A 26,663-nucleotide genomic window follows, 5' to 3' on the forward strand; every position below is an offset into this window, starting at 1 on the left:
CTACGGATACCAACGAACAAAAATTTCCAGACCTGATATAACACAAGAAAAATCACTTTTATTAACCCAGTTTATACTGTACATTATCTATTATTAAATCGATTAAACCTTACATTGTTTCACTTTAACAGCTCCCCAAAATATACAATTAGTAACCACAAACTCACATTACCAGCACCCCAAAATATACAATTAGGATCCTCATTGACAATTTCAAATGAAACACCCTTTTCAGTTATATGTATTAGCACTAGGCCTATTCAGTAGACCTATTTTGTTATATTATCATCCCTTAATCCTACACAATCATTTTACCTTCCATCTTCTGTTATACACAGATTGAGAGGTACATTAAATGGGAATTTTGACATATTGCTAGACACATAAATTACAATGAGAAGTGGGAGATAAATCCCAGTGTAAAAGTACTATATCAAGTTCATATGGCAACCAACAAAATAATTGAGGCGAATAGATCAACATCAAATAAAAATGTCCACAGGTTTATTATATATATATTTAAGATAAATGCCTCTGTTTTAAAATAATACTTCACTTATAAAATACAACCCAAAAAACAGATTCTGAGCAAATTCTCAGAGAATAGGAGAAAAGCGTCTCTTGATGAGAATTTTACAAAGCACTAGACATGATGTAGTCTTTGATATACCCCATTGGTTAAACATTTTGAAGTTGACAATAAATACCTTAATCACAGTAGTCTTATCAACACTGTACCATGACTGAAAAGCACAGTCTGGTAAGATCATGAATACAGAGAAACGTGCAAAAAGTGGGACTAGTAAAATAATTAGAAGATTGAACAAAGCCAGTCTGCAAGAGTCAGAAACAACTAACTATAAACATTGATTGATTGAAATAGTCAGGGAACACAATATGACATTCTAGTCAAAATGCACACAAATTAGTGTCTACATTAGTAATGTACCAACATTGTCATCCAATGGCATGTGAGAACTTTCACAAATATTGTGTTGTTTAAACGCAGACTCAGCAATATGACATTGTCATACACAGCAGGGTGACTTCCTGCTTAGATAAGATTCAAAAATATATATATATTTTTTAAACATTCCAATTTGTCAAAAGTTGAGACATGCCCATATCGGGAAGTGCCAACAGTGCCAGTGTTGGTAAATTATAACTTTCCTTTGTTGAACTTTTTGTTCGTCTGAGAAAAGTACCACAGAGTACCACACCATGACAAAACCAAGGCAATGCCAGTACTATTCACTCAAGCAAACAGACGTTTCCTTTTTATGTCAGCTTCCCCTTACAAAATGTAATCAGTTTTTAATAGTTTCACTTTAGCCTATCCTACTGACCACATGTTTTCTATAGAAAAATGACAAAAATTACCTCCAGTTTTACTAAGCCAAAGCTCAATAGAGATGTTGAATCATTTCAATCTTTGTAGCTAGCTCTTTCAATCCATAGGACTGACAGTTTTTAATTAAAGTGGCAATTCCCTCCATATGGGATATACTGTTGTCAAATCAAACACACTTCTGAAAGGCCAGTGCAGAAAAAAATTGCCGATCTGAAACGATTGAATTCCAGCCATGGTCTGCTTCAGTCCTTCAGGTTTTCCACTAGATAGCACAGCTACAAAGTCAAAATTGGCTATATCATAAAAATGTATGAAAACAAAGACGTTTTTTGGTCTTAATTTAAGGTTCGGTTTACGCATAAGGTAAGGGTTAAAAATCTAATTTTAAGTAGATAGATTGTAGAAATAGGCAGGGTTTATGACTTTGTGGCGGTGGCAAATAGTGACGGCCGTCATTGGGGCCAAAGTCCTTCTGGTTTTTGTTTCTCCCTGGTGCTTAATTGCTCAGTGTCATTGATTGGCTAAGGAAGTCACACACCTGGTTATGCAGATATAATTCAGTTCCAAGTTAAAAGGCAAGAATGAAAAACCAGCATAGAATACAGGCCTAGAGGACAAGAGTTGTACACCCATGGTCTGCTCGCTTATTCTCTCCCTCTCTCTCTATTGTCAGGCAGCATTGAATAAATCAGTCTTTGGAGATTCCACAACAGAATCTATATAATTTAGCTTGTTTAATGCAAATATTAGATTACCTCACCAAAATGGTAATATGGCTGAGAGGAAATGGTTAAAACTTATTTCGGGATCCGTGTCCCATCCACGGGACGGTTGAGCTAACGTAGGCTAATGCGGTTAGCATGAGGTTGTAAGTAACAAGAAACATTCCCAGGACGTAGACATATCTGATATTGGCACAAAGCTTAAATTCTTGTTAATCTAACTGCACTGTCCAATTTACAATAACTATTACAGTGAAATAATACCATGCTATTGTTTGAGGAGAGTGCACAGTTTTGAACTTGAAAAGTTATTAACAAACAAATTAGGCACATTTGGGCAGTCTTGATATAACATTTTGAACAGAAATGCAATGGTTCTTTGGATCAGTCTAAATCTTTGCACTGCTGCCATCTAGTGGCCAAAAACAAGTGCACCTGGGCTGGAATATCACATTATGGCCTTTCTCTTGCATTTCAAATATGGTACAAAAAAATACAAAATAACGTTTTTTTCCCCTCTTCTTTGTATTACCTTTTACCAGATCTAATGTGTTATATTCTCCTACATTCCTTTTACATTACAACAAACTTCAAAGTGTTTATTGTCAAATGGTATCAAGAATATGCATATCCTTGCTTCAGGGCCTGAGCTACAGGCAGTTAGATTTGGTTAGTTCATTTCAGGTGAATATTGAAAAAAAGGGGCGGATCCTGAAGAGGTTGGTTGAGAGACCTTGGGGCGTTTCATAACCAGAACTACTAAAAATACATTAATTGTTGAACAAGAATGCAAAAACAACAAAGGAATGTACTCATGACAAATAACAGTTTCATTAACAGTATGCTTAGCACTTGAAATAAAGTACATCAAGTCTCCCTTATTCAACTGACTCTTAGCAAATAACAAGGTTCAGTGTGGCACAGAAAGTAAGACAAGGGTGCGGAAAGCTACACAATGCCACATAAACCCAAATCAATCTCTCAACACCTAGCTATGACGAAACGTTCAGGTTCTGTTCAAGAACAAGAAAATGAAGAACCAACACAATAGTAACCTAAAGAAAGCTTTGCAAAAATAAAAATGGTTCCTAGCTGAATTTGTAAGAACTGCAGATGAGGATAGACCTCTCCAGACTGCACTCAAGGTTTTCAAATATTTCAAATTAAATTGCTGTGAGAAGTTCAGTGTCAACGGTGAGCTTTGGGAAAACAAATAAGGGTTACCCTCTCTACCTCATCTCCCCCGAAGGCAAGACACCTTTGTGGTTAGGCTAATGCCTCAAATATTTGCTTTACACTTGTGACCAATTGGTATACAGCTGAGCTAAAGCCCTATTAGAATGAATGATGAATGCCTTGACTGTTCTGCATGTTGATGGACTTTCACCAATGATCAGGAGAATAAAGCTGTTTAGTCAACGACAATGTGTGCCCATAACCGAAAAATGCAAGACTCAATAAAACATTACAAAAATTATCATAAAGGCAAGTAGACTTGCATTGAACCGCTTCCACCCAATGAACATTGAGTGAAATCCTGAGTTTGCTCGTGTTTCAAAACCATATGAAATAATGAAACATTTCAGGTGAGGGAATGGAACAACAAAAGGAATTGACAGTGTAAAAGTGAAGTTCAAACACACCAGAACCGAGTCAAACACTGGTCCGCGTTCAGACCGCACACTAAGGCAAGTTCACAAAGGTATCATCAGAGTGAATCAAGGTGAGGCCGAATGAAACCAGCCTCTCGAATTGACAATTCCCACTGAGAGAAACCCCAGTGACAGATCCTTCCACTGTGCTATGATGACCGTTGACTTCTCCGATTCGTTGTAATGCTGGTGCAAGTCTGCATATCAGGTTCTACATGATCAAAGTTAAAAAGAACAGACCTCTTTGGTCTCTCCCCCTTTGGTCTCCTGGGGAGTGTATCGGTCCGATGCTTTGAGCTCGTGGTCCTGCAGAAGTGGTTTGTTGTGTTGGTCCTGGGCCTGGGCGTGGGCCAGGGCCTGTAATGTGTCTCTCTGAAACTGCTTGGCCTTGTTGTACAGCAGCACACCAACAAAAACCAGGGCCGTGCCGGCAGCGCTGAGCACCGTTATGTGGTTACTGAACACAATGATGCTCAGCCAGATAGACATGGCGTGCTTCACTGTGCTGGCAACACTGTGGAGGAAAGGGGAGGGTGTTAGATACTGCTGCAGGTTGCACTCATTTTTTTTTTGAATGTGACTACTGTCTGTTTGACAGACTGCCTGTCTAAATGCAATGACTGTCAAGGATAATAGTAGTTAGCATTTTCCACCTGAAAGTGACTGGGGGGCTTCTCAATAGTTTCAAGTGGCTCTATCCTTATCTAATTTCCTTCATATGCACAGAGGTAAAAAATAAATAAAATAAACAGATGGGAATGATGGCTAACTGAATTGAAAAGCCCCCCTGCCTGTGTGACTCCTACCTAAAGGTGACGGGAGAAATGCGTCCCATGAGGGCGTAGGCGGTGACACTCTGCAGGTGGAACAGGACCCCATCAAACAGCAGCAGCAGAACGATGTCTTGACTCCAGCTGAACGAACGCTCACTCTTCCCAATCACTGGAAGGTCCTGGAGGCACAAAGGAGCACAGGAGAACACCAAACTGAAACAGTCCCAAACCAAATACCAGGTSAAGTTGCTAACTTGGTATTTTCATTGTTAACCAACTTAAAACTTAAACAGCATTTTCATTGTTTTTAAAGCAACCGTTTTACAACAAACAGGTATTAGGCTATAGTCATTATGATGGTAATAGTATTTTATATCATTTGTATCTGACATCAGTAGCTTTAGCTGCACAACACAGTACTGCATTCAAAACAAATGGAGACCGGTACACACTAGGCTACACGATATACTCCAGGTCATGAAGCTCAATTATTAGGCCACAGTCTGGGAACTGCTTGTCAACAATAGTGGCCTCCTGTCATTACACCAGAGCACTGTGCGCAGGGTGCACTCCAATTACAATGACGCCAGCCTGCTGGACACATATACTTTTCTAATATAGAAGGGATGACATTTATGCACTATTAACAGCATATTAGTTATTTTGCTATTATTATATACTAAGAAATATAGACATTCATTTTCAGTTACTGTAACAAATACTCTGTTCAACCAGAATGTTCAGAGCACTCATTAACTGTCAATCATAAATGTGTAATACCAAATGGTAATATATTCAATAGTACAGTAATATACGTGACTGACCATGAGGAAGACCCAGGCAGGTATTAGCATAATGACTGCAGCTGCACTGGTGTAGAACTGCAGTTCTGTAGGGCTAATCAGGACACAGGAACAAGTATTTTATTCAGTACAGACACCGGTAAACACTTCACATACTATAATCTACCGTCAACAGTTCAACATTAAATTCCTCAAATTCTTTACACATCTGTTAACAATACACTGTGATGTGTTTATTTTGTATTCCTAGGATACAATAGGAATTATTATCCAGTACAGGATATAAAACTGGGCCTAATACATTCATTTAGTTCTGTATATTATAAACTAGGAAGTACTAAAAACAACTTACCTGAATTTGTAGGTGTCTCCACTTAGTAGCTTCTTTGAAAAAACATTCTGTAAACTGATAGAGGGAATATTAAGAGAACCATGAGAATGTGTGGTGGTGTCACATTGCCCTGAAAAGACAAAGCTGTGAAATGTGAGAAATGTCATAAAAATGGGTACTATTGTGTTACTGTGTGTGAGTACCAGTCCATGATGTTGGTGGAGAGGGCTGCAGAGAAGCCCAGCATATTAAAACTGATCTCTGTTGCAGTGCAGAGGGCCAGGCCAGCCATGACAGGAAAAAGGGACAGGTTCACCCACATCCCTACAGTAGTGTGTGTGCGCACACACACACACACACACACACACACACACACACACACACACCTGTCTCTTATACACATCTAGATGTGTATAAGAGACAGCACACACACACACACACACACACACACACACAGACAGACACACACACAGACGTCAGCTATCTGCACAAGACCTAGCCCTAAAGTATTGGTAGAGTGACATTTTTGTTGTTGTTTTGGCTCTGTACTCCAGCACCTTGGATTTGAAATGATACGATGGCTATGGAGGTTAAAGTGCAGACTGTCTGATTTAATTTGATGGTATTTTCATCCAGATCAGGTGAACCGTTCAGAATTCACAGCACTTTTTGTACATTTTAGGGGACCAAAGATATTGGGACAAATTCACTAAAAACAGATTATTTTGTGCCCAATAGAAATTGATGGTAAATATTATTTTGTGTCATTGGAGTCACATTCTATTCTTATTTACAATAAAAGTATCTAAACACTTCTACATTAATGTGGATGCTACCATGATTACGGATAATCCTGAATGAATCGTGAATAAATACGAGTGAGAAAGTTAGATGCACAAATATCTTACCCCCAAAAAATGCTAACCCCCCCTGTTATTGTAATGGTGAGAGGTTAGCATGTCTTGGCGGTATGATGTTTGTGCGTCTAACTTTCTCACTGATTATTCACGATTCATTCAGGATTATCCGTCATCATAGTAACATCCACATTAATGTAGAAGTGTTCAGAAACATATTCTATTCTTATTTACAATAAAAGTGACTCCAAAATGACACAATACAATATTTACCAATAATTTATATTGGGCACAAAATAATCTGAAACACAATTGAAAGACACAGCAAATGCATCCAACAAATTTGTAGTTACAAGCTTGATGTAGTCATTGCCTGCTATGAATATGGGACCAAATACTTACTTTTTACTAGGCATAAGTGAATTTGTCCCAATACTTTTGGTGCCCTAAAATGGGAATACAGTGTGCATGTGCTTTACCTGTGTATTCCCCTAGGATCAGCCTAGACATGATGACAGTGAAGATGGGCGCGGAGCTCTTCACCGTCTCAGCAAAGGAGACAGCCACATTCTTCAGGCTCACCAGTCCCAGCACCACACTAGTGAACCTGCAGAACAGGATAGGTTAGTAGCATTCAGACCAGAAGACAATCCCACACCACAACCACTCCTAACCTATGCTACACAGACTATCCCTTTTCCAGATTGTCAAACTGTTTACCTGTAATGATAGATGAGCTGAGATTGAGTTGCAGCATCGCACTTCCCTAAAATGTAACTGTTTAGAGGCCATTTAAAAAAGGCCCACATCAGAGGAAGTTGAAGCACCTATTTCGAGTAATTCCTGTCCTAGAGCGGAAATTCCCGTTTAGGTTCCACATCAAAGACTGATGCTGGTAGCAGAGAAATAACAAATAGGGCACTAAACAGACAGCTGTCAGCATGCTAAGCTAACAGTCAGCTAATGAAAGTTATAGTATGTGAGCACCATTTCAGTTAAGACAAGCATACTGTAAAGGAGTCAGCATGCTTCCTAGCCGAAACAGTTCGGTAGCGTTTGTGCATATATTATGATAATGTTTTTGTTCATTTGGATTTTTWTTTTTTWTTTTTTTTAGGTTGTTCAGGAACACAATATTTTTATGGAGGCAAGCTGAAGTTCGCCCCTTCGTCTGTGAGTGGCCAAAAGTAGGGATTCTTCAATAGAGTCTTTGTTGTCATTCAACCGAGAGATGAGTTGTTTTGATTAACATTTTTTAATTGAAAAAAACTGCACCAAATATTAAAATTGATGACAGATTTCTTGAGTCATCTTAGTTAAACTGACTATTTTGAGGAAATCTATACTGGCTACGGCACTCAAAATGGACAAACTACTATTGCCTCGTTTTTTCTTGTTTTTCTAAACAAAGGTCTTTTAAGGGAGTATGCAGCACACTTGTTTGGTTCGGCAAGCCGAACTGATGCATACTGGCGCCTTAGGTGAAAATAATTACTTCAGGAAAAGGTGAAAATAATTACTTCAGGAAAAGACTGCCAGTCTACCTATCAAGAGATGAGTCTCAGCTAAACTGCGCTAAACGAGCCGTTTACGATTGTCTGACTCTTGCCGTTTGATAATTCCAGTGAAACAGTGCCGGCCATTATATACAGTGCATTCGGAAAGTATTCAGAGCGAATTACTTTTTCTACATTTTGTTACTTGGTCTTGGGCTGTTTTTCATCACTGCACAGCTTTTTGGTCTCTCCAGAGATGTTCGACCAGGTTCAAGTACGGGCTCTGGCCGAGCCACTCAAGGAAATTCAGAGACTTATCCCGAAGCCACTCATGCGTTGTCCTGGCTGTATGCTTAGGGTCATTGTCCCGTTCGAAGGTGAACCTTCGTCCCAGTCTGAGGTTCCCTGCGCTCTGGAGCAGGTTTTCATCAAGGATCTCTGTACTTTGCTCCGTTCATCTTTCCCTCAACCCTGACTAGTCTTCCAGTCCCTGCCGCTGAAAAACATGCCCACAGCATGATGCTGCCACCACCATGCTTCACCGTAGGGATGGTGCCAGGTTTCCTCCAGACGTGACGCATTCAGGCCAAATCTTCGTTTCATCAGACCAGAGAATCTTGTTTCTTATGGTCAGAGTCTTTTAGGTGCCTTTTGGCAAACTCCAAGCGGGCTGTCATGTGCCTTTTATTGAGGAGTGGCTTCCGTCTGGCCACTCTACCTTAAAGGCCTGATTGGTGGAGTGATTACCAGACTGYTGTCCTTCTGGAAGGTTCTCCCATCTCCACAAAAGAACTCTGGAGCTCTGTCAGAGTGACCATCGGATTCTTGGTCACCACGCCGACAAGGCCTTTCTCCCACGATTGCTCAGTTTGGCCGGGTCGGCCAGCTCTAGGAAGAGACTTGGTGGTTCCAAACTTCATTCATTTAAGAATGATGGAGGCCACTATGTTCTTGGGGACCTTCAATGCTGCAGAAATGTTTTGGTACCCTTCTCCAGATCTGTGCCTCGACAATCCTGTCTCTGAGCTCTAGGGACAAATCCTTCAACCTCATGGCTTGGTTTTTGCTCGGACATGCACTGTCAACTGTAGGACCTTATATAGACAGGTGTGTGCCTTTCCAAATCATGTCCAATCAATAGATTTTACCACAAGTTGACGCCAATCAAGTTATAGAAACATCCCAGGGATGATCAATGGAAACAGGATGCACCTGAGCACAATTTCAAGTCTCATAGCAAAGTGTCTGAATACTTACAGTACCAGTCAAAAGTTAGTACACACCTACTCATTCAAGGGTTTATCTTTATTTTTATATATTTTTTTACATTGTAGAATAATAGTGAAGACATCACAATTATGAAATAACACATATAGTAGGTAGTAACCAAAGAAACACAGGTAGTAACCAAAGAAAGTGTTAAACAAATTTAGATTCTTCAAAGTAGCCACCCTTTGCCTTGATGACATCTTTGCACACTTGGCGTTCTCTCAACCAGCTTCACCTGGACAGCTTTTCCAACAGTCTTGAAGGAGTTCCCACATAAGCTGAGCATTTGTTGGCTGCTTTTCCTTCACTCTGTGGTCCAACTCATCCCAAACCATCTCAATTGGGTTGAGGTCGGGTGATTGTGGAGGCCAGGTCATCTGATGCAGCACTCCATCACTCTCCTTCTTGGTCAAATAACCCTTACACAGCCTGGAGGTGTGTTGGGTCATTGTCTTGTTGAAAAACAAATGATAGTCCCACTAAGCGCAAACTCGATGGGATAGCATATCGCTGCAGAATGCTGTGGTAGCCATGGTGGTTAAGTGTGCCTTGAATTCTAAATGTATCTAGGCAGGTAACCTAGTGGTTAGAGCGTTAGGTCAGTAACTAAAGGGTTGCTGGCACGAATCCCCAAGCTGACAAGGTAAAAATATGTCGTTCTGCCCCAGAGCAAAGCAGTTAACCCACTGTTCCCCGGTAGGTCGTCGTTGTATATAAGAATTTGTTCTTAACGGACTTGCCTAGTTAAATAAAAGTTTAAAAAAAATTGCTTACAGTGTCATGAGCAAAGCACCAACACACCATTGCACCTCCTCCTYATTGCTTTACGGTGGGAACTACACATGCAGAGATCATCCATTCACCAACTCTGCATCTCACAAAGACACAGTGGTTGGAACCAGAAATCTAAAATTTGGACTCATCAGACCAAAGGACAGATTTCCACCATTCTAATATCCATTGCTCGTGATTCTTGTCCCGAGCAAGTCTCTTCTTATCATTGGTGTCCTTTAGTAGTGCTTTCTTTTCTGCAATTCGACCATGAAGGCCTGATTTGCGCAGTCTCCTCTGAACAGTTGATGTTGAGATGTCTGTTACTTGAACTCTGTCATTCTCTCAACCAGCTTCATGAGGTAGTCACCTGGAATGCATTTCAATTAACAGATGTGCCTTGTTAAAAGTTAATTTGTGGAATTTCTTTCCTTCTTAATGCATTTCAGCCAATCAGTTGTGTTGTGACAAGGTAGGGGTGGTATACAGAAGATAGCCCTATTTGGTAAAAGACCAAGTCCATATTATGTCAAGAACAGCTCAAATAAGCAAAGAGTAATGACAGTTCATCATTACTTTAAGACAAGAAGGTCAGTCAATACAGAAAATGTCAAGAACTTGGAAAGTTTCTTCAAGTGCAGTTGCAAAAACCATCAGGCGCTACGATGAAACTGGCTCTCATGAGGGCCTACACAGGAAATGAAGACCCAGAGTTACCTCTGCTGCAGTGGATAAGTTAGAGTTACCAGCCTCAGAAATTGCAGCCCAAATAAATGCTTCACAAGTAACAGACAGAGTTCAAGTAACAGACATCTCAACATCAACTGTTCAGAGGAGACTGCGCAAATCAGGCCTTCATGGTCGAATTGCAGAAAATGCTCAGCATATGTGGGAACTCCTTCAAGACTGTTGGAAAAGCATTCCAGGTGAAGCTGGTTGAGAGAACGCCAAGTGTGCAAAGATGTCATCAAGGCAAAGGGTGGGTACTTTGAAGAATCTAAAATCTAAAATATATTTTGGTTTGTTTAACACTTTTTTGGTTACTACATGATTCCATTTGTGTTATTTCATAGTTGATATCTTCACTATTATTCTACAATGTCTAAAATATAAAAAATAAAGAAAAACCCTTGAATGAGTAGATGTGTCCAAACGTTTGACTGGTACTATAGATATATATATATACACACACACACACACAGTCGTGGCCAAAAGTTTTGAGAATGACACAAATATTAATTTCCACAAAGTTTGCTGCTTCAGTGTCTTTAGATATTTTTGTCAGATGTTACTATGGAATACTGAAGTATAATTACAAGCATTTCATAAGTGTCAAAGGCTTTTATTGACAATTACATGAAGTTGATGCAAAGAGTCAATATTTGCAGTGTTGACCCTTCTTTTTCAAGAACTCTGCAAACCGCCCTGGCATGCTGTCAATTAACTTCTGTGCCACATCCTGACTGATGGCAGCCCATTCTTGCATAATCAATGCTTGGAGTTTGTCAGAATTTGTGGGTTGTTTATTTGTCCATCTGCCTCTTGAGGATTGACCACAAGTTCTCAATGGGATTAAGGTCTGGGGAGTTTCCTGGACATGGACCCAAAATATCCATGTTTTGTTCCCCGAGCCACTTAGTTTTCACTTTTGCCTTATGGCAAGGTGCTCCATCATGCTGGAAAAGGCATTGTTCATCACCAAACTGTTCCTGGATGGTTGGGAGAAGTTGCTCTCGGAGGATGTGTTGGTACCATTTTTTATTCATGGCTGTGTTCTTAGGCAAAATTGTGAGTGAGCCCCTGTACCTTTTTCAGAATATCAGTCTGTCCCTGATGTTTTTCCTGGAGAGAAGTGGCTTCTTTGCTGCCCTTCTTGACACCAGGCCATCCTCCAAAAGTCTTYGCCTCACTGTGCGTGCAGATGCACTCACTGCCTGCTGCCATTCCTGAGCAAGCTCTGTACTGGTGGTGCCCCGATCCCGCAGTTGAATCAACTTGAGGAGATGGTCCTGACACTTGCTGGACTTTCTTGGGCGCCCTGAAGCCTTCTTCACAACAATTGAACCGCTCTCSTTGAAGTTCTTGATGATCCGATAAATGGTTGATTTAGGTGCAATCTTACTGGCAGCAATATCCTTGCCTGTGAAGCCCTTTTTGTGCAAAGCAATGATGACGGCACATGTTTCCTTGCAGGTAACCATGGTTGACAGAGGAAGAACAATGATTCCAAGCACCACCCTCCTTTTGAAGCTTCCAGTCTGTTAATCGAACTCAATCAGCATGACAGAGTGATCTCCAGCCTTGTCCTCATCAACACTCACACCTGTGTTAACGAGAGAATCACTGACATGATGTCAGCTGGTCCTTTTGTGGCAGGGCTGAAATGTAGTGGAAATATTTTTGGGGGATTCAGTTCATTTGCATGGCAAAGAGGGACTTTGCAATTAATTGCAATTCATCTGATCACTCTTCATAACATTCTGGAGTATATGCAAATTGCCATCATACAAACTGAGGCAGCAGACTTTGTGAAAATTAATATTTGAGTCATTCTCAAAACTTTTGGCCACGACTGTATGTATATATATATWTTTTTTTCTCTTCAGTTCCTCCTGCAGCTATGGAAACCTGCCTGGTGGTCTATATGCTGGTGGTCTAGGTGCTACCTTGTCCCGGACCTGCTGTTTCGACCATCTCTCTCCGAGACCTGCTGTCTCGACCTCGGAGTTGCTTGACTATGAAAAACTGACATTTACTCTTGAGGTGTTGATTGGTTGTCTCTATAACCACTGTGGTTATTATTTGAGCCTGCTAGTCATCTATGAACATTTGAACGTCTTGAGGAATGATCTGGCTTTAAATGGCCATGTACTCTAATAATCTCCACCTGGCACAGCCAGAAGAGATCTGGCCACCCTTCGGAGCCTGGTTCCTCTCTAGGTTTCTTCCTAGATTCCTGCCTTTCTAGGGAGATTTTCCTAGCCACTGTGCTTCTGCATTTGCATTGCTTGCGGTTTTAGGCTGGGTATCTGTATATTACTTTGTGACAACTGCTGGTAACAGAGTGATGCTGAGACTCAGCACTTTAGAATGCATGTCAAACAAAAGTTTGTTACCGTTATTCTGTTTTGATTTTCTTGATTGATTGACAACATAAACATTGATAAATTAACATTAGCCATGATGGAAATAAAGACTAGTCATGTAAGTATTAGTCATCCAACTTAAAAAGAAACAAACCAACCAAATAACTTCAACTATGCAGCTGAAAGAAAGTAGATAGCAGTGCAGACCCACCTCATGAGCCCCACAAACAGCATGATCATGAGGAAGTTGGGGGGGTACTCAGTCCTGGACTTGTGCTGGTATAGGCAGCAAGGCACATACATCTTCAGAAAGCCTATGATGGTGGTGGAGACCATTTGAACAGCGCCTACAAATCAATTCAAACCAATAAACTATTGGACAACAACATGTACGAATTGAGCCCTCTACCCCTGAGGCCCTTAGTACCCTGAATAAAATCAACCAATTGAGTCAAACCATCTATTGATTGGAGTATTGAACATCTGAAATTGAGTGTGTGTCTGTGTGTGCACATGTTCCTTACCCAGCATGCTGGGTTCCCCCTCCAGCAGAGACAGGATGTACTTGTTGAGGAACAGTGTGCAGAAGCTGAAGAAGTACCACAGGCCCAGGTAGACCAGCGACTTAGAGTTCCACACCCCCGAGTCTGCCTCGATCACAGTGGTCTCTGTGATGGTGATCTTCAGCACGTGTTCCCCCGGCATGCTCTCGCTGCGTGCCAGCACCACACGCTCCTGCCTGCTCCGGAACGGCGAGAGAAACCACCACAGGGAATGTCTTCCAGCCCGACTGTTGGAAGCCATGACACACGGTGCCCGAGGATCTACCAACCGGGAACCAGCAGGCACAAACACAAGAGAGGAGGGGCAGGGGACTGGTGGAGAGGGCCGGTCAGTCTGTGTGTCCGTCCATTGGCATGTTCAGCATGCCTGTAGAACTGGTGGTCTATGTAACACAGTTAAAACACAAGGAATGATTGTAGTTGACAGTCTTCAATAGCATAGGGGTTCTCAAACTTTTTGGGTCCGGGACCCCTTTTGTGATAGCAAATTCATCAGGGACCTCCTCATAATCAGAAAATAACTAGAGTGGGATAAAAATAGCATACAAGGAGTTTTACTATGTCTTCTGCAGTGCATGGCCGGACAAACCAAGTTTCAGGCCGTGGGAAATAAACATTTTAAAGATCTGCCTCTTGGYATCTGAGAGAACATTTTGCAGTTTTAAAGCACATTTCCTGTAATTCTACACATTTTGAACTTTAAAAGGTCAAATGCAGACGTTTTCATTTCAATATCAAATAATTTCTGGGTAACATTTAAGTGCCTTACTGTGATTGTTTTCAATTGAAATGGTAAAAAGAAACAAATTGATTTTTAGCAAAGGGCAATTTCTTAAGCAATAATTTAGCTAGGGGTAATCTAAGTGTGGAAGGGAAAACTGAAAATGTGCTGTTATTGGCAGAGGTTTGGAATAGGGATACAAATGTTGGTAAATGTAGCTGCCGACCCTCATTAACTGGTTAACAAACAGTTAAATTTGTTCCAAATAGTAAAGTGATGTGACCAACTGAAAATACTATGCGCACAAACATTTAATGGACATTTTTCATTATAGAGCTATTTTGCATACCATGAGACTTTCATGTCTTCATCACAGGAAAAGATCAACGGTTGACATTTAAAAGCTTACAAACAGGGTTGTCAAACTACACTGCTCAAAAAAATAAAGGGAACACTTAAACAACACAATGTAACTCCAAGTCAATCACACTTCTGTGAAATCAAACTGTCCACTTAGGAAGCAACACCGATTGACAAAAAATTTCACATGCTGTTGTGCAAATGGAATAGACAACAGGTGGAAATTATAGGCAATTAGCAAGACACCCCCAATAAAGGAGTGGTTCTGCAGGTGGTGACCACAGACCACTTCTCAGTTCCTATGCTTCCTGGCTGATGTTTTGGTCACTTTTGAATGCTGGCGGTGCTTTCACTCTAGTGGTAGCATGAGACRGAGTCTACAACCCACACAAGTGGCTCAGGTAGTGCAGCTCATCCAGGATGGCACATCAATGCGAGCTGTGGCAAGAAGGTTTGCTGTGTCTGTCAGCGTAGTGTCCAGAGCATGGAGGCGCTACCAGGAGACAGGCCAGTACATCAGGAGACGTGGAGGAGGCCGTAGGAGGGAAACAACCCAGCAGCAGGACCGCTACCTCCGCCTTTGTGCAAGGAGGAGCACTGCCAGAGCCCTGCAAAATGACCTCCAGCAGGCCACAAATGTGCATGTATCTGCTCAAACGGTCAGAAACAGACTCCATGAGGGTGGTATGAGGGCCCGACGTCCACAGGTGGGGGTTGTGCTTACAGCCCAACACCGTGCAGGACGTTTGGCATTTGCCAGAGAACACCAAGATTGGCAAATTCGCCACTGGCGCCCTGTGCTCTTCACAGATGAAAGCAGGTTCACACTGAGCACATGAGCACATGTGACAGACGTGACAGAGTCTGGAGCCGCCGTGGAGAACGTTCTGCTGCCTGCAACATCCTCCAGCATGACCGGTTTGGCGGTGGGTCAGTCATGGTGTGGGGTGGCATTTCTTTGGGGGGCCGCACAGCCCTCCATGTGCTCGCCAGAGGTAGCCTGACTGCCATTAGGTACCGAGATGAGATCCTCAGACCCCTTGTGAGACCATATGCTGGTGCGGTTGGCCCTGGGTTCCTCCTAATGCAAGACAATGCTAGACCTCATGTGGCTGGAGTGTGTCAGCAGTTCCTGCAAAACGAAGGCATTGATGCTATGGACTGGCCCGCCCGTTCCCCAGACCTGAATCCAATTGAGCACATCTGGGACATCACGTCTCGCATCTGTCTCTTATACACATCTAGATGTGTATAAGAGACAGGCTTTAGTCCAGGTCTGGGAGGAGATCCCTCAGGAGACCATCCGCCACCTCATCAGGAGCATGCCCAGGCGTTGTAGGGAGGTCATACAGGCACGTGGAGGCCACACACACTACTGAGCCTCATTTTGACTTGTTTTAAGGACATTACATCAAAGTTGGATCAGCCTGTAGTGTGGTTTTCCACTTTAATTTTGAGTGTGACTCCAAATCCAGACCTCCATGGGTTGATAAATTTGATTTCCATTGATAATTTTTGTGTGATTTTGTTGTCAGCACTTTCAACTATGTAAAGAAAAAAGTATTTAATAAGAATATTTAATTCATTCAGATCTAGGATGTGTTATTTTAGTGTTCCCTTTATTTTTTTGAGCAGTGTATTTAATAATCCCCCCCACATTTTTTACATTTGTCATTTAATATTAACGTGAATCATCTAAAAATGCATAAACTATGTTTTTTTCTTCATATTTGCATATGTTGTAGTTTAGACCCTATTTTACATAATCTGAGGGTGGCTAATGTTGAGACGCAACATGCTCTTAAACAAAGAGTGGGTGTTCTTGTAAAAAAAGCCCACAAAAGGGACCACGCACTCTTGGGTGTGGGTGAAGGAGAACAGATAACCACAAAGTCCCACATTCCAGGCCAGATTTACAGAACAAATAAACTGCTCTTCCTTTCGCCTTTTACGACTGAGTGGCCCTGAGTGTGCAAAGCTGTGTGCAAAGCTGTCATCAAGGCAAAGGGTGGCTACTTTGAAGAATCTAAAATATATTTTGACTTGTTTAACACTTTTTTGGTTACTACATGATTCCATATGTGTTATTACATAGTTTTGATGTCCACTATTATTCTACAATGGGGCCTCCCACTCTTTCTATTACTGGTTCAAACAGTTTGCGCTGTTCTGTGAAGGGAGTAGTACACAGCATTGTACGAGAACTTCAGTTTCTTGGCAATTTCTCGCATGGAATAGCCTTCATTTCTCAGAACAAGAATATACTGACTAGTTTCAGAAGAAAGTTATTTGTTTCTGGCCATTTTGAGCCTGTAATCGAACCCACAAATGCTGATGCTCCAGATACTCAACTAGTCTAAAGATTGCCAGTTTTATTGCTTCTTTAATCAGAACAGACTTTAACTGTGCTAACATAATTGCAAAAGGGTTTTCTAATGACAATTATCATTTTAAAATTATAAACTTGGATTAGCTAACAACTTGGCATTAGAACACAGGAACGATGGTTGCAGATAATGGGCCTAATGTACGCCTAATGTAGATATTTCATTAAAAAAATCTGTCGTTTCCGGCTACAATAGTTATTTACAATAAATATTAAAAAGGTCTACACTGTATTTCTGATCAATTTGATGTTATTTTAATGTACAAAAATGTAGCTTTTCTTTCAAAAACAAGGACATTTCTAAGTGACCCCAAACTTTTGAACGGTAGTGTAAATACGCTCAGTCTTTATCAAACTACTGTTTTTGCATAATTTCAGTGTGGAACCTGTTAATGCCGATTCCAATTCTAAATGCCACTTACAGTTCGCAGTTAGTTACCTCAGCCACAAAGTCATAAACCCTGCCTGTTTCTACAAATTTGCTTTGAAAAAAATCTGATTTTAAACCTAACCCCTAACCTTAACCACAATATTAACCTTTTGCCTTTCCTTAAATTAATACCAAAAAGCAAATAATTTTTTTCCATGAAATTTTACAATTTTGACTTTGTGGCAAGTAGTGACAACCACAAAATTATGCAATTATTTGAAAACTGCAGCTCATTGTTGGAACACATTTTCCCTACTGTCAACCAGTCCATTTAGAATTTGTGATTAAACTGTCATCATTTGGCAAGGAATGTAGCTTGTGTATCTTATCAGTTAGATACGTTTTATAGGCATTTATTTCAGTAGCACGTGTGTGTAGAGGGAGCGGTAGGAACGCAATTGAGTGAGTGAGACACAGAGGGGAAAGGGTGAACTGTGTGATGCTTGGCTTTGCTTATTGTGTCCCAGAAGTAGAGGTCGACCGATTAATCGGAATGGCCGATTAATTAGTGCCGATTTCAAGTTATCATAACAATCGGAAATCGGTATTTTTGGACACCGAAAAGGCCAAAAACATAAATATATATATTTCTTTACACCTTTATTTAATCTTTATTTAACTAGGCAAGTCAGTTAAGAACACATTCTTATTTTCAATGACGGCCTAGGAACGGTGGGTTAACTGCCTCGTTCAGGGGCAGAACGACATATTTTTACCTTGTTAGCTCGGGAGATTCAATCTTGCAACCTTACAGTTAACTAGTCCAACGCTCTAACCACCTGATTACATTGCACTCCACGAGGAGCCTGCCTGTTACACGAATGCAGTAGAAGCCAAGGTAAGTTGCTAGCTAGCATTAAACTTATCTTATAAAAAACAATCAATCAATCATAATCACTAGTTAACTACACATGGTTGATGATATTACTAGTTTATCTAGAGTGTCCTGCGTTGCATATAATCGATGCAGTGCGTATCGTTGCTCCAATGTGTACCTAACCATAAACATCAATGCCTTTCTTAAAGTCAATACACAGAAGTATATATTTTTTAAACCTGCATATTTAGCTAAAAGAAATCCAGGTTAGCAGGCAATATTAACCAGGTGAAATTGTCTCACTTCTCTTGCGTTCATTGCACGCAGAGTCAGTGTATATGCAACAGTTTGGGCCGCCTAATTTGCCAGAATTTGACGTAATTATGACATAACATTGAAGGTTGTGCAATGTAACAGGAATATTTAGACTTATGGATGCCACCAGTTAGATAAAATACGGAACAGTTCCGTATTTCACTGAAAGAATAAACGTCTTGTTTTCGAGATGATAGTTTCCGGATTCGACCATATTAATGACCTACGGCTCATATTTCTGTGTGTTATTATGTTATAACTAAGTCTATGATTTGATAGAGCAGTCTGACTGAGCGATGGTAGGCAGCAGCAGGCTCGTAAGCATTCATTCAAACAGCACTTTCCTGCGTTTTGCCAGAAGCTCTTCGCTGTGCTTCAAGCCTATCAACTCCCAAGATTAGGCTGGTGTAACCGATGTGAAATGGCTAGCTAGTTAGCGGGGTGCGCGCTAATAGCGTTTCAAACGTCACTCGCTCTGAGACTTGGAGTAGTTATTCCCCTCGAAGCAGCGTTACCCATGCAAAGCGAGGGTGGCTGTTGTCGTTGTGTTCCTGGTTCGAGCCCAGGTAGGAGCGAGGAGAGGGATGGAAGCTATACTGTTACACTGGCAATACTAAAGTGCCTATAAGAACATCCAATAGTCAAAAGTTAATGAAATACAAATGGTAGAGAGAGAAATAGTCCTATAATTCCTATAATAACTACAACCTAAAACTTCTTACCTGGGAATGTTGAAGACTCAACTTGTTAGGGATAGGAGGCAGCATTTTCCCTTTGGATGAATAGCGTGCCCAGAGTGAACTGCCTCCTACTCTGTCCCAGATGCTAATATATGCATATTATTATTAGTATTGGATAGAAAACACTCTGAAGTTTCTAAAACTGTTTGAATGATGTCTGTGAGTATAACAGAACTCATATGGCAGGCAAAAACCTGAGAAAAAATCCAAACAGGAAGTGGGAATTCTGAGGCTGTTCGATTTTCAACTCATCGCCTATCGAAATCCCAGTGGGATATGGATCTGTTTGCAATTCCTACGCCTTCCACTAGATGTCAACAGTCTGTAGAACGTTGAATGGAGCTTCTACTGTGATGTTGAGCCGGATGGGAACTGTTTGAGTCAGTGGTCTGGCAGAGTGCCAAGTCCTGGTCACGCGCATTCCACATGATATCGACTTGCGTTCCATTACTTCTATGGACACAAAGGAATTCTCCGGTTGGAACGTTATTGAATATTTATGATAACAACATCCTAAAGATTGATTCTATACTTAGTTTGACAAGTTTATTCGACCTGTAATATAACTTTTTGAAGTTTTCGTCAGAAGTTCGCCTGGACCTGCACGAGCGTTTTGGATATGCGTACTAAACGTGCTAACAAAAGTAGCTACTTGGACATAAGTAATGGACATTATCGAACAAAACAACAATTTATTGTGGAACTAGGATTCCTGGGAGTGCATTCTGATGAAGATCATCAAAAAGTAAGGGAATATTTATCATGTAATTTCGTATTTCTGTTGACTCCAACATGGCGGAGAAATGTTGTTTCTATCTGAACGCCGTCTCAGATTATTGCATGGTTTGCTTTTTCCGTAATGTTTTTTTGAAATCTGACACAGCGGTTGCATTAAGAACAAGTGTATCTTTAATTCTATGTAAAACATGTATCTTTCATCAAAGTTTATGATGAGTATTTCTGTTATTTGATGTGGCTCTCTGCAATTTCTCCGGATATTTTGGAGGCATTTCTGAACATGGCGCCAATGTAAACTGAGATTTCTGGATATAAATATGCACATTATCGAACAAAACATACATGTATTGTGTAACATGATGTCCTATGAGTGTCATCTGATGAAGATCAAAGGTTAGAGATAAATTTTATCTCTATTTCTGCTTTTTGTGACTCCTATCTTTGGCTGGGAAAATGGCTGTGTTTTTTGGACTTGGCAGTGATCTAACATAATCATATGTTGTGTTTTCGCTGTAAAGCATTTTTTAAATCAGACACGATGCGTAGATTAACAAGATGTTTATCTTTCATTTGCTGTATTGGACTTGTTAATGTGTGAAAGTTACATATTTCCMAAAAATATTTTTGAATTTCCGCTCTGCCTTTTCAGCGGAATGTTGTCAGGGGTTCCGCTAGCGGAACGTGTGTCCTAGAAAGGTTAAAAGGAACCACCAGCTTTCATATGTTCTCATATTCTGAGCAAGGAACTTAAACGTTAGCTTTCTTACATGGCACATATTGCACTTTTACTTTCTTCTCCAACACTTTGTTTTTGCATTATTTAAACCAAATTGAACATGTTTCATTATTTATTTGAGGCTAAATTAATTTTATTGATGTATTATATTAAGTTAAAATAAGTGTTCATTCAGTATTGTTGTAATTGTCATTATTACAAAAAAAATTAAAACAATTGGCCGATTAATCGGTACGGGCTTTTTTTGGTCCTCCAATAATCGGTATCGGCGGTGAAAAATAATAAATCGGTCGACCTCTACCCAGAAGACAGACAGAGAAAGGCCGTTACCTGTGCCAATTAGCTATCTAGCATACTCCGAACACCTGTGTGTAAGTTAACTAGGGAGGAAGTGAAGTTCGTCAACTGGAGGCACACAGTTTATGGATCTGTGCAAAACTGCTACAGTAAGTATATATTTTTTAAATTGTGTAAACAACAATTCCGACACTGTGATTTAATGCTTAGAATATTTATATATTCCTCCATTCGTTTACTTTTAGGTTGTGTGTATTGCTAGATATTACTGCAATGTTGGAGCTATAAACACAAGCATTTCGCTAGACCCGCAATAACATCTGCTAAACATGTGTATGTGACAAATAAAATAAAAAATCTAAACATATGATGATATGCACATATGCTGATATGCCCCTTTCATGTCGGCGCAAAATAATATTTCCAATTTAAAAATATACACTTACTGCAGCAGTTTTTCACAGATCCATACACTATGTGCCCCCAGTTGACGAACGACACTTCCATCACACATACAAAACAACTGGGAACCCTGAAAAATAAAGGTCAAATCATGATGTCATTGATCTTCAGGTTGGAAAGTCAGAGCTCTAGAAAGAGGCCTGCGTTTTGGAATTGGAATTCCAAGTTGGATGACTGTTCAAATCGGTTTTTCATTGTTTTTTTCCGAGTTCCCAGTTGTTTTGAACGCATTAAAGTCAGAGATTTCCGAGTTCCATTTGTTCTGAACACGGCATAACACAAGTGTTGGGAGCACAATAGATATCTAATTAGCACAGGCCTACATCTTCAATCTGTCTTCCGTAAACAAGCGCTGTAACGTGGCGATACGGCCACGTGGGAACACCAACCATACCTAACAAGATGTGTAGTAATTTACTTTTTGTTTTGGGAAAATTATTTCTCGCTGATATGAAAGATATGTTCTAGGGATGGATGCACGATATATCGGTAAGCATATCGGAATCGGCTGATATTTGCTAAAAATGCCAACGTCGGCATTGGCCCGATGTCTAGTTTAACGCCGATGTGCAAAACTGATGTCAAAGTTGACATGCATACCTATATAACGTAGATAGATGACGTAATGACGCCATGAAAAATACAGCGCTACACAGAACAAAAGCAGAAAAATACTAAGCATACACTTCCAACAACTAAACAAGTTCAAGTCGAGCAGTCATTTAAAAGAGTAAGAATTTCAGCGAGACAACTCAAAGGTGAAATCCAATAACTCCAAGAAAATGGAATTCATTGCCATTGACAATCAACCGTTCTCTGTCGTGGATGATGTTGGCTTTCGCCGACTGGTTGAGCACCTCGAGCCCCGGTACACCCTACCAAGTAGGCGCTATTTTTCAGATGTTGCCCTACTGGAGTAACACAGTATTGTTGAAACGCACATCCAGTCACTGCTATTAGCTTCACAACTGACATTTGGACCAGCGATGTCAGCCCCATGATCATGCGGAGTCTGACAGCACAGTGGGTCGACGAGGATTTCGTACTGAGGAAAGCCGTATTGCACGCTCAAGAATGTGCTAGTTCTCATACCGCTGCTGCCATTTCAATGGCATTTGAGAATATGTTTGAAACTTGAAAACATGAACACACTCCTAGCTCCATTCAAACAACTGACTCAAGAAAAAAGCTCATCAACTGTATCTGCAGCAGACGTGATACCCTCTGTCATGGCATTGAAACACCTGCTCAACAAAACTGCCGACACAGACCGCGGGGTTAAAACTTGCAAATGTATTCTACAAGGGGCTGTGAACAAGCGATTTGGTGGCATTCTCTCTGAGCCTCTTCACTGTGTCGCCACCATACTCGATGCTAGGTACAAGGACCGCTACTTCAATACAGACAAGAAACAGGGTTTATGTGAAATGTTACAGACGCAGCTGGACAAGATGGAAACGGACAGTAACATTGCGTTCCGAGGAAGAAAGGCCACGGACAGACAGAGCTGATTTAATTAACGATGCAAGTCAGTTAAGAACAAATTATTATTTACAATGACGGCCTACCCCGGCCAAACCCGGACGACGCTAGGCCAATTGTGATGAAATCCCGGTTGAGACTGAACAAATGAACAACGAAACAGCACAGGAAGTAAGTGAAAGAAATAGGTTTTGACTATGTTTTACTGGTAMTGGGGACATACGTCAATGCCAACAAAATAACTTTTTGGTCAGTGTGTGTGTGTTTTCAACTATTTAACTGTACTATAATGCAGATAAAATTATGAATATTGGTTATCGGTATCGGCTTTTTTTGGCAAGGAAAATATCGGTATTGGCCAAAAATGTCATATCGGAGCATCCCTAATACGTTCCTTATGTTTCCAAAAGAGTAGCACAAGCGATGCGTGTAAATGTTCAGAGCAAGCGTCAGGGATCTTAACAAAACTCCCCTGGTCAGAAGATACTATTGTCAATAGGTGCTAAAGTAGTTAGTGTCTATGAATGGCGTAGTTTACACGGAGCCAATTGTGGGCGAATGTAATGACTGTAACCCAGGGTTACATAAATTGTAGAGTAATAATATTACACTCTAAACTTATTCCACAGATCCCTTGACCAACATTTTAAAATGTGTTGTTGGTACTAATATTCATTAAAAAAAATGAATTGTAAACTCAGCAAAAAAGAAACGTCCTTTTTTCAGGACCCCGTCTTTCAAAGATAATCCGTAAAAATCAAAATAACTTCACAGATCTTCATTGTAAAGGGTTTAAACACTTTCCCATGCTTGTTCAATGAACCATAAACAATTAATGAACATGCACTTGTGGAACGGTCGTTAAGACACTATCAGCTTACAAACGGTAGGCAATTAAGATCACAGTTATGAAAACTTAGGACACTAAAGAGGCCTTTCTACTGACTCTGAAAAACACCAAAAGAAAGATGCCCAGGGTCCCCGCTCATCTGCGTGAACGTGCCTTAGGCATGCTGCAAGGAGGCATGAGGACTGCAGATGTGGCCAGGGCAATAAATTGCAATGTCCGTACTGTGAGACGCCTAAGACAGAGCTACAGGGAGACAGGAAGTGGAAGACCACGTGTAACAACACCTGCACAGGATCGGTACATCCGAACATCACACCTGCGGGACAGGTACAGGATGGCAACAACAACTGCCGAGAGTTATACCAGGAACGAACAATCATTCCATCAGTGCTCAGACTGTCCACAATAGGCTGAGAGAGGCTGGACTAAGGGCTTGTATTCCTGTTGTAAGGCAGGTCCTCGCCAGACATCACCGGCAACAATGTTGCCTATGGGCACAAAGCCACCGTCGCTGGACCAGACAAGTGTGGCAAAAAAGTGCTCTCCACTGACGAGTCGCTGTTTTGTCTCACCGGGGGTGGTGGTCGGATTCGTGTTTATCGTCGAAAGAATGAGCGTTACACCGAGCCCTGTACTCTGGAGCGGGATCGATTTGGAGGTGGAGGGTCCGTCATGGTCTGTGGCAGTGTGTCACAGCATCATCGGACTGAGCTTGTTGTCATTGCAGGCAATCTCAACGCTGTATGTTACAGGGAAGACATCCTCCTCCCTCATGTGGTACCCTTCCTGCAGGCTCATCCTGMCATGACCCTCCAGCATGACAATGCCACCAGCCATACTGCTCGTTCTGTGCRTGATTTCCTGCAAGACAGGAATGTCAGTGTTCTGCCATGGCCAGCGAAGAGCCCRGATCTCAATCCCATTGAGCACGTCTGGGACCTGTTGGATCGGAGGGTGAGGGCTAGGGCCATTCCCCCCAGAAATGTCCGGGAACTTGCAGGTGCCTTGGTGGAAGAGTGGGGTTACATCTCACAGCAAGAACTGGCAAATCTGGTGCAGTCCATGAGGAGGAGATGCACTGCAGTACTTAATGCAGCTGGTGGCCACACCAGATACTGACTGGTACTTTTGATTTTGACCCCCCCTTTGTTCAGGGACACACATTATTCCATTTCTGTTAGTCACATGTCTGTGGAACTTGTTCAGTTTATGTCTCAGTTGAATCTTGCTATGTTAATACAAATATTTACACGTTAAGTTTGCTGAAAATAAACACAGGTGACAGTGAGAAGATGTTTCTTTTTTTGCTGAGTTTATATATTGTTTTATCTGGAAGCGGACCCCATGCAGTACCTCCGTGGACCCATAGCTGTGGGAAGTAAGCACCCACTGAAAAATGAGAATAAATAAATAAAATAATCAATTTAAGTAGCGCACTGGGCCTTTAATAGTCCTGTTTGAGCAACCGACATAGCAGTCTGCAGCGCCAGCGCGGGTAAAAAGATTTGTCCATGCCTCCCACCCGTTGACAAAACTTACTCAGCACCTCCCACCACAACATCCGCAGCGAAAGAAATCGCAGCACCCCCCACCCCCAAAACTACTTCCTGCAGCTATGCACGGACCCCACTTTGAGAACCACTGTTCTGAGGCATCTAGTTACTCAACCCATGCATGGAAAATAGCCTTCATTAGTGACTTGCTTGTAGTTAAACAATGATACACTAGATATTACAGGCAATACTGCCGGGCACATGTTTCTTACAGTGCACGAATGTAATAAGTCAGATCCACATAGCGATTAAAATGCAGGAGTGGTGCAAAGGTCGGTGTAGTTAAAGTAGCCTGGATCTTCATTTATATAGAAACCACAAATAAATACGTACAAGCCAGTTTACATTGGCAGGTTACATATGAATACATAAAGCAGAAATATTATAAATATTCCTAATGCTGCCTCTGGCATCCTCGCTCATCACGTTTTCGCTCATTTTACACAAACAAGACCAAAAGCTAGCTAAAACGGCATAGTTGGCTGGCAAGTATCTGACGTTAGCTAACTAGTTTACTATTTTACAAACTAGCTAGTTACCGTTACTGTAACATTAATTGAGAGGCAAAATTCACCCGCTGATTAGCTATAAGTTAGTCATTTAGCTAGCTAAAAGTGAATGTGCTTGTGTCTCAAATAGCCTACTCGTAAAAATTCTCATTTATTGAATGAATGAACGCGCTGTTCATTGGTAAAATATATATTTATATTTCAAGGTTATTAAACTCAGCTTGTAGATGCAGTAAATGTTGGAATTATCTTACCAAGTGGTGCCGCCTAGTTAACGTTAGTTATGCAATTCCGATTTCTGGTATACGAGTTCCAAACAGTCGCTAGCATAAGGACACCACGGTTATCACTAGTTACCACAGCCACAAAGTCAAAATTGCTATTGTAAAAATGTATAAAAACAAAAAGAAGCTTTTTGGTCCTAATTTAAGGTTATGGTTGGGCATTGGGTTAGCAGTGTGGTTAGGTTACAAAACTGATTTTAAGATGATATATTTTTTTTAAATAGGCGGGGTCTATGCATTTGTGGCTGTAGTAACAAATGACGACCGGACACCACCCCCGCTTGGTGGACTTTCAATTACTTTCACGGA

The 26,663-nt window shown here is 41.0% G+C and overlaps 1 protein-coding gene across 3 annotated transcripts; it reads right to left on the bottom strand.

Moving 5' to 3' along the window:
* Positions 1–38: 38 nt before the first annotated feature.
* On the bottom strand, positions 39–26,572 carry LOC111966547 (solute carrier family 35 member E2A). Of its 3 annotated transcripts, XM_023991282.2 has the most exons (10): positions 26,325–26,547; positions 21,661–21,746; positions 13,636–14,057; positions 13,323–13,458; positions 6,969–7,096; positions 5,836–5,956; positions 5,654–5,707; positions 5,323–5,395; positions 4,532–4,677; positions 39–4,239 (listed from the first exon to the last, which is right to left on the bottom strand). In XM_023991282.2, exons 3-10 carry the CDS (start codon positions 13,913–13,915, stop codon positions 3,951–3,953), a joined length of 1,227 nt encoding a protein of 408 aa, XP_023847050.1. In that variant the 5' UTR covers positions 13,916–14,057; positions 21,661–21,746; positions 26,325–26,547; the 3' UTR covers positions 39–3,950. The 3 variants fall into 3 exon arrangements, with proteins under 3 accessions (XP_023847050.1, XP_023847051.1, XP_023847052.1); XM_023991283.2 differs by lacking the exon at positions 21,661–21,746 and having other exon boundaries at positions 26,325–26,572; XM_023991284.2 differs by lacking the exons at positions 21,661–21,746; positions 26,325–26,547 and adding an exon at positions 17,564–21,639.
* Between the last annotated feature and the right edge of the window lie 91 nt (positions 26,573–26,663).

The sequence above is a fragment of the Salvelinus sp. IW2-2015 genome, linkage group LG7 (assembly GCF_002910315.2).
Source record: "Salvelinus sp. IW2-2015 linkage group LG7, ASM291031v2, whole genome shotgun sequence".
NCBI classification, from domain to species: Eukaryota; Metazoa; Chordata; class Actinopteri; order Salmoniformes; family Salmonidae; genus Salvelinus; species Salvelinus sp. IW2-2015.

Coding starts and splice junctions, on each gene's coding strand:
- LOC111966547 (XM_023991283.2), bottom strand. CDS start 13,915: ATGGCTTCCAACAGTCGGGCTGGAAGACATTCCCTGTGGTGGTTTCTC. Junction 13,459..13,635: donor GGGGGAACCCAGCATGCTGG/GTAAGGAACATG, acceptor ATTGATTTGTAG/GCGCTGTTCAAATGGTCTCC. Junction 4,678..5,322: donor CTGCCTGGGTCTTCCTCATG/GTCAGTCACGTA, acceptor TTGTGCCTCCAG/GACCTTCCAGTGATTGGGAA.